General features: G+C 47.2%; 1 protein-coding gene across 10 annotated transcripts in view; it reads left to right on the top strand.

Moving 5' to 3' along the window:
• Window positions 1–2,465: 2,465 nt before the first annotated feature.
• The window catches only part of DCAF1 (DDB1 and CUL4 associated factor 1), a 54,659-nt gene continuing 48,319 nt past the window's right edge, over window positions 2,466–8,805 (top strand). For 8 of the 10 annotated variants that reach the window (XR_011321983.1, XR_011321982.1, XR_011321984.1 and 5 more), the window contains exons 1-2: window positions 2,467–2,594; window positions 8,048–8,165. Coding sequence is in view for 5 of the 10 variants with exons in the window: in XM_069769602.1 (XP_069625703.1) it covers window positions 8,056–8,165 (110 nt within the window). In the remaining 5 variants the exon portion in view is untranslated. Of the gene's footprint in view, window positions 2,595–3,418; window positions 3,440–8,047; window positions 8,166–8,805 lie in introns of those variants that run through there. The other 2 variants (XR_011321986.1, XM_069769604.1) reach the window with 2 other exon arrangements.

Raw genomic sequence — 8,805 nt, 5'->3', positions numbered from 1 at the left:
AACGGGGAGAAGTGGTTATTTTGTTCAAGGGAGCTTGAGCTTTGATTCAGCCTTAAGTCATCATTACTATCACTTGACCATCCTATGTGACTGTGTTGTCTTTCTGGCTGGGGAGCCCATGGAGGTGAACATGCAGAGATAACCTGCCCCTCCTTGCACACCACAGGCCTCTCCGCCACCTCTCAGCCACAAGATGCCACAGGGCAAGAGGTGCGAGCTTACTGCTGGCCTCTTGTTTTTATTGCTCTGCAATCCACAGCAATGTTTTGTTTGTTAGTTTTTTCTTCAATTGCACTATTAAAGCAAAGTGTTGGTGTGAGGGTGGGAGCTCACTCGCTACATCCAGTGCTCAGGGGGATTTCTGCTGCAGGATTCTCACTGCAGTTGTTATCCTGTAGTTAATCAACACTTCACAGTCAAATATTGTAAGCGTGGTAGCAGAATCTGTACCTGTCCAAACACTGCCTGGGGCAGGGGTTTATACAGTTGCAGTGTAAGAAAGGGGGTTAATGTGGGCACAGGGGGCAGGAAGCATCTCATCTGGGAATGGTGCCAGTGCTTATGAAGCCTTTCCCTGAGAGGGAGGACCCAGTTTCCTCTTATTTACTCATGTTTTCTCTTCTTTATTCTTTTAAGAGAAGAGCTCCTGCCAGTACCTGGGCAATTACTAGAGGACTGTAGTGCCAGCTGAGGTTTCATTGCTTTTAAAGAGAAACCAAATTAAAGGAGAGCTTATACGGTCTTGGCCCTGCAAAGTGAGCCAGTAGGACTCTGACCTGCCCTGTGGGGAACAAGGGTGTTAGACTGAGTCCTTCTCAAATATCTCCTGAGGCCTGGAAATGCAGGAGCTGGAGGCCTGAGCACTTCAGGAGGCTGTGGCAGAGCTGCCAAGGGGTAGCTACAAGCTGTCCTATTCCAACAACGTACCAGGCTTTTGCAATGAAGCAGCAGGCTCCAAGCCTCCTTACCTGCTCAGGTGAGCCTGGGGACTGAACCCCACTTTCTCTGAGAAGTGACCCTATTTACAGTGCACCATAGATGTGACAGGAACTGGAAACCTTAATTTTGCTCTTAGCCCTTTGAACTTCGGTGATGAGGAGATGGGAGTGATAACCTCTGCAGCTTCCCTCCTGAACAGCTCTGTGGCTGGCCTAGAGGCTGCCAGGTGCCTTGCAGGGGGAGAAGGCGGCGCAGATGTGGATGTGCTGCTCTTCCCTGGATAATAATGCTGCAGGCAGGTCTGATACCTTTGATCCTCCAACCAGCCATGGGGGCATGAGTGAGAAGTGTACCCTTCCCCCTCAGAAACAGTAACCTCGCTGAGTGCATAGATCTTCTCCATGGGTAACTTAATATGCCAGGGGCAAGGGACAGTACAGAATAAGAACTTATTACTGTAAAAGCACACAGTGCCCCCAAAGAGCTGGGCTACTTCCACCGCGGAGCCAACAGACAAGGGAAAAAATCCCAGAGGAATGGAAGAGTTTGCACACGGAAAGCAAACAGGGATGGGGCTACGCAATGCCGTAGGGTTTCTCTGTACACAGACCCTCTCTCATTGCATGCATGTGCTTAGCTTCTCCTGGGGGGTGTTAGGGGAAAGGACTGGGGAGAGGATGAACTCCCACAGCCGGGAGGAAGGGTGGGGATGTGAGAAGAGGATCTTGCCCCAGAGGCCCAGGAGAGCCTGAGAAATGCTTCGGTCCAGTCTCCGCTTCCTGCTGCTGGGCATGGCCCAGAGCGGAGGTGGGTGTTCGGCACCGCTGTGGCGTTCGGCTTCCACTGCCAAAACCGGTCCCCATTTAACTGGGAAGAAATTAGGATGGTGTTCCTGTCTTGCAGACAAGAAGAGGAGGAACCGCTCCGGAGAGGGAGGGAAAGGCAGGCATGCTCGTCGTCTGAGCTCGCCTTCTCGCTAGAACACCCTGCCGTCCACCTGGAAGTAGCGGTAAGCGGGTGAGCAACACATAAGTGAACGCTCAGCCTTGACGTGAGAAAGGAAGAGACAGACACGGCTGGTGACGGTCCCTGCCGTGCCCCTTGGGGCTGGAGGACGGGATGGCGGTGTGCCCGTTGCTATGCCGCTATCGGGGCAAGACACCCGGGTATCGGGGCCGGCGGCTGCTGCTCGGTGACATCTCGGTGCCAGCCTGGGAAAAGCAGAATAAACAGCCTCGCCTCTCTCCCAGGAAAACGCCCCTTCGCCTACGAGCCGCCGCAGCCGCGGTGCTTTAGGCTGGGCTGGGCTGGCGGAGGCGCAATGGCGGCCCCCGCCGGGAACTACAACTCCCAGACTCCTCCGCGGCGCGGCTTCCCCTCCCCGGGGGGAGGGGGAGGCAGGCGCTTGCGCACGCGCAGCGGGCTCACCCCGCGCGAACTCCGTTTCCCGGGAGGCCGAGCGCGAGGCCCCTTGCCGCCTCCCTCCCCGCGGCTCGCAACGCCGCCTCGCGCTCCGTGACGCGACCCCTAAGCGTGGTGACGCGCAAAGTGTGTGCCCGCCATAGCAATCGCGGCCGCCGCGGGGTGTGCGGGGCCGAGCGCAGGGGCCGGGGGGGGCAGCGGCGGCGGCGGCGACTCAGCGGGGCATCGGGCAGGTACGGGCCGCCGGGCGGGGGGGGGGGGGGAGAGGGGAGTGAGGGGGGCCGCGCCGCCGCCGCCGCCGCCGCGCTTCCGCCGGGCCGGGCCGGGCCGGTTGGCGGCCGCGGCCTCCGCGCCGGGCAGAGGGGGAGGGGGTCGCCTCAGGCCGTGAAGGACCCGCCGGCTGGGGAGAAGGAGGGAGGGGGGTGGGGGGGCGCGTTGGCCTGCGCGCCCCGCCCCCGCGCCAGGGGGCGCCCTCCGAAGCGGCAGCGGGGCGGGGGCGCGGCGGGGCGCTGCGCCTCGTCCCGTGTCGTCCCGTCCCCCCCCCCCCCCCGCCGCCTGTCAGCCTCCCGGCGGGGGGGGGCGGGCCTGCGCCGCGCCGGCCCCGCCCGCCCCGGTCCTCCGCCGGCCGGCCCGCCCCCTCCCTCCCGCGCCGCGGCCTGGCGGAGGCGCCGCTGTGCGCGGGCTTCCGCCGGGCCTGCTGGGGAAGAGAGGCTCTCCGGCTTGGGGGTGTCCCCTCCGCCCCCCCCCCTTCGCTAACCTTTAAACCTTCGGTTCGAACGGGCGGCGCCGGCCGTTCCTCCCGTTGCGTCCCGGCGAACGGTCTGCCGGCGCGCGGCGGCGGGCGGCTGCAGGCGGGGGGCGTGCTGCCCGCCGTGTTGGAGCCGGTAAGAGCTGTCATGAGCGGCACGCTTCCCTCGGCGCTCCGCCGGGGAGGTAGCGTCCTCGTGGTGTTCGTCCCAGCCGCCTAAAGAGGAATTGGCGTTGAAACGGAGCCTTGTTTTCTTGCCTGCCTTTGTCGGCAGCAGAAGCTTGTTCCTGTTTTTTGTGCTTGACCTGGCAGATCGGCACGTACTTACAGGTTTGTTTTGCAAAAGCAGAAATTCCAGGAAACTAAATAACTTTGTGGGTGTCCCTGGCCTTAAAAGTGTTCTGACCGTAAAAAACGATGAATTTTCAAACAGAGATTTAAAGCAACATTAGGAACATGTTCTGTGTGTGGTAACAGCCAAATTGGAGTCCTGTTAGGGGTTGAAATGGGAAGTTGAACAAACGAGGACTTCCCTCGGAGCTTCACACATGTATGATACCAAACCATGGTTTTATTCTCTGTAGATTGTGAAGATTTTGTTAGTTTGTGGCATACTTTGCTCCACAAGTGAACTTCAGTGTTGACAGTTCATTATGCTTCAGCATTAACTCTGGCATGGTTATTTCAGACTCAACAGGTTTAGGCAAATAGCTGTCTGGTATCTCATCCATTGAAAGAATAATTGTGATGAGAGGGAGGTTTGGTTTTTGTTTTTTTTTTTTTTTTTTTAAAGAAGTAAGGAATTCTTCATGTTAAACATAAATATGGAAGAACATAGAGATACACTGCTCAGCTTGCTACATAGTTAACTAGATTCCAACTCAGGAGTTCTTAATTTTCCCTTACGGTGTTATATTATTACATTAGACTTTTCATCTACATTGTGTCCTCAGCCATGCTTAGAACCATATTTAGGAGCAATATGAAACTTGGTTATTTAAGCTAGGTCAAAGTGTAGTTATTAGAATTTCAGTTAGCTCTACATATGTGAATGTACAAATCCTCTTGTAATTTTTGTCCACATATGAATTTAAATGTGCAATCTTTCTATATAGTTGATTAAAATTGATTATTCCCCCCCCAAGGTATGATTTCTGTTTTTGTTATGTGGCTCTTTCATTTTCCATTTAAATTGCTAAGGTATGGATTTTGCGCTTGTTTCCCAAGTAACCAAATTGTTGGTTTTCAGATTTTATGAATAGATTTGTTTTCATCTAAGAGGTTTCATACTTTAAAATGCATATCTGTATTGAAGTCAGTGCTTTTGGAACCTCATAATCCTTTTCATGAACACAACACAAAATCAATAGGTGAATGACCTGTAGTAGTGTTGCAGTCGGCATGACGCTCAAATATGTTGAGGAACAAAAGGGTGAAGCTAAACTGCTTGAACTGTACCATGTGCTTGTCAAGGTTTGCAGTTAGAGGTCAGTGGGACTTGTATTTCTTTGTTGTTCAGAGGTGTCTGGCTAAGGTGACTCAAGCGCTAAGGTGTCTGAGATTTCAAAAACACGTGAGTACTTTTAGGTATCTGTGTCTGAATACTTCTCTGGGTTTCCCTTTTCTGTCAGATTTTTACATCTCAGTTCAGAAGAGTAAAATGCTTACAAAACATTTGCTATGATATTGGAATACTAAGTAGTGTTTAATATTAAAGCAATACTGTGTGCATCACTGTGTGCTGAAACATGCATACGTGGATTTTCAGTGGGAGTCTTCACAGTGAGTGATAGTTAAGGTTGTAAGTATTTGTCTTTCAAAGTCAAAGCACTTAATCAAAGGATTTATGTTATGTTAATATCAGTCCTATTGATTCTAAATATGATATTTTGACAATAGTAGTGTTTGGAAAAAAAAATTCCATTCTTTAGCTTATTAGATGTTCTCATTGAAATCTGTAGTAGGCCATGATTTTCAAAACTTATTAAAAAAAAATTACCACCTCCCCCCCCCCCCCGATTTAAATCTATAATGAGTTAGCTGCTCCCTGTTCTTCTATTTCCTGGAGAGCAATTCAAGATTCAATTTGTTCACCACCTTGTCCAAGGGGAAGTAATGAAGGTCAGAGTTGCTCTCACAGGCCACCTTCTCTAACAGCCTGGGTATAGTTCTGACAGTTAGTTTAGTTCATACCGTTTATGATCTTGTCCTTCCTGCAGAGTTCTTCACTTTGATTTAAGATGGAATTCTTGAAAAAAGTGAGCACAGTAGGAATTGCTTTGGTGCTTGTATTTAAAAAGTCATTCACCTGCCATAGTGTTTGGTCCATATATATTTTAATGCTAACACGCATTAATATGAGAACTGTGGCAGTAGATGCTTCTGAGGTAATTTTTGTTGTTGCTGCTGCTCTTTGCAGTGTCATCTAGAATAGTCAAATTTATTTGAATAGGTTGGGAGGGATAAACCTTTGGAATAGATGAGATGCCTTGGCGAGACATTTACTTTCATTGCTGTGTACCTATAGAAAGGGTGGCATTTCTATGTTTTAACTTTATTTCAGGAAAATAGTTGTGTCAGCACCAGTTATTTAGACCCATAATGTATTTTAAGTGAGGTGATACTCCAGGTTTTAGGGACAGCTGGGATTTTTCTGTTGTCACTTGGTTATGGTATAGCACTGAGTGTCCCGGAGGGCAACGTGAGCAGTTCCTGTCATCTTCCTGACTTGAACTTTGTTGACCTGTTGCAGGTATTGCTGGACTTTTCTTATTTTCTAGCTGGAATAATTCAGGGTTGTTAGGGGAAGTAAACTATTCTTTGGATTGCAGGAGAGCCTGTACAGGCCTTATAGAAGCTCTGTGGTCACAATGAACATTTTTCTGTATCCCTTGGGTATAAAATGAAGGTGGAGATGTCTGAAATGGTTGAATGCAGATACCGTTACAGCACTTGCATTCTGAGGCTCAGAGTAGATTTGCCTGAATGTTTATCTGTGATATTTAAAAGCTCAGAAGTGCTCCTGGCAAGTGTTGTTCAGTTAATGAAAAAGAGAATGGAGCTTTATGAGCTTGGAATAGTTTTCCTTTTCAGAGGTGTTTCAGGCGGTGTACGTGTACAATCTCATTATGTTTTTGTTGCCTGTTTTTTTCCAAAGCGATTTACACATTTGCATCAAATTTCCCAGTCTAGTTCTGTGATGAATGAATAATGAATGCTCTAGATAAAATCATAATTACTTGTCATTTAGAAAACATCATCTATCTTTATGCTTAGGTAGGTTTTTTGTTAGCATATGCTCACTTCATATAGTACTTATCAAAATGGTGTTCTTTGGACTGGGTGTCTTATAGTCTTAGGTTTATTTTTCTGTGGTCTTCGGGTGATGATTTTTGTGCAGTTTCTGCCAGTTTCATCTTCAGCCAGGTGATCTTCATTTCTTGTCTCCCCTTTAACTAACCAGTCATAATACATTAAATTCAGAAGCACCTATGGGACAGGAGGTCGATCTGTAGGGTTGTTCACCCATTCCGAGTAAGAAAAGGTTTTAAACCAATTAGAGGTATCCAACACTTAGTTATAACATGGCGATGTTTTTCAGAATGAACTTGTGCTATAAATGCTTATGTAATCCATGTTGGTTGACCTATGGCTCCCTTTATAGTCTGTCATTTGACTGATTTCTGAGCATGTATTTCAGGAGTTGATGTGTATGTCACCGTCTTAAACATATCTGTATGTAACATTGCTTTGGAAAGTTCTTTCTCTGGGTCAGTTAGGACAAATGGCTATTTAATCTCATGGCAGATGGATATTGGCCATGTTATGGCTAATGAAATGCTGGAAATTTTTGTGTGGTTTTGGATGGGAAGGAATTTCTTTTGCTTTGATTTCTGCCCTCCCCCCATCTCCAATACAAGGTCAATTTATACATTAGGATTGGGTGTTCCTTCCTCCAGCAGTTACAACTCTTCACAGCAATCACAGTCTGGAAACTAAGGGCATGGCAGTGTTTTGAGACAGATTTTGCTCTAGTTTTGTCTATTAATATTTCTAGTAGATTTTTATCAGGCTGACAAAAATTGGCACCTGGAAATTTAGAGGCTTAGACAGAATCTAGAGTGATAGTTCCCTTCATTAAATGGTACATTAACAAGTCAGTCAGTACTGTAGGGGGATCTCACTTTTGAGGATGGGAAGATAAATCTTCTGTCAGCTGCTTGCAAGTAGAGGCTGATAAACCTGAGGTAATTGCTCCAGTGCTCCCTCCTGTGATCATTCTTCCCTCTTACTAGAGCCACTGGCTGTTCTTGGAAACCTTGAACAAGTAGTGATGCGGTGAGCTGCTCTGTTTCCCAACTACCACCCTTCTGGTGCTCCTTCCACTGCCCACAGCTGCTCAGTGCAGCTGCCTTCTACCTCCTTGGCAGTGTGAAGCTAATATGATTCTTGGCACTTTCACTGCTGTCTGGAGGGTGTTAAACTGGAATAATGACACTGATCATAATCTTGCTGCCCTAGCTTTGTTGTTTCTTGAGTAAATCCCTGAGCAACAGCAAAGGACTAACTCAAGTCTGCTCATGGAATTGAGGTAGAGTTTTAAAAAGCTTCAGCGCTGAACACACTTGTGGCTAGGTGTACATACTTACCGACACGGTCAGGGTTGTCATACACCAGTTAAGACTTGTGTTCAAAGCGTACGCATGTTCTTTATTCTTCAGGCAAAGGACCAGAAAGAGACTTCCAACGTTGAAAGTCAAGTTCAGCAGTATTCTATCACTTAATCTTCTCTTTCTCACTCCTTGTCGCCGAGTATTTACTTGCCCCTTCCAAATGACTTGTAGCCTTTGATTTAGATTATTTCAATGAATATAGCAAAACTGTGTGGGATTTCCAGCTCATTTTGTGCTTCCCCCCGGCTTGTTACCTCTCCTTTAGGCTAAGCCATGACTTCAGGATCTGGGCATGTGGACTCCAAGGCTGAGCTCACTGCTTTGCTTGAGCAATGGGAGAAAGAACATGGCAGCGGGCAAGACATGGTCCCTATTCTCACCAGGTAAGATCTATTAAATAAATTCCTAAATCCGAGTATCTGAGATTACTTGACAGCAGTTTTTACCATGTTTTTTCTGAGGTTTTTACATACCTGATTACCTGTTGGTAATTAATTTTCTTGGTCTGGAAGTTGAACTATAAGTGTGGTATTTAAATACACACAATTTTTGGTAAGAAATTTATATTGCAAAGATTTTACACAGACTGTCTCTAAAACATGAATTTAATTCTCTGGAATAATAGAAGTCAGGGGAATCATTAAATAGTTGAAATAACTTTAGTATTTTCACCTGAAGCTTGTAAAATATTGATCAAGGTTGAAAGCTAAGAGAATGTTGTTCCATGAGAGTGGCAGTGTGGGGTTTGTGATTGTAGTAATGTTGGTCAGATTAAATGAAAGGATGAGAGTGACTCTTTGAATCAAGTGGATTGTATTGAGAAGATTTTATTGAAGCTCATAGGGCATGTTTAAAGTGAAATTTTAAAACTTGATTATTTTTTTTTTAATCTGGATGTTGATTGACTGGCATTGTATTGTATGGGTGAGAAAGATATTCCCTGGACAAACAAATTATTTTTAGATGTGTAGGTACTAGTAACACCATTAATTATAAGACATCCTCTGTTACAAGAGAAACATT

Source organism: Haliaeetus albicilla, chromosome 24 (assembly GCF_947461875.1).
Source record: "Haliaeetus albicilla chromosome 24, bHalAlb1.1, whole genome shotgun sequence".
In the NCBI taxonomy this organism is placed as follows: domain Eukaryota; kingdom Metazoa; phylum Chordata; class Aves; order Accipitriformes; family Accipitridae; genus Haliaeetus; species Haliaeetus albicilla.
Note: the sequence above shows the minus strand (reverse complement) of the source record. Positions and strands in the feature narration are given on the sequence as shown.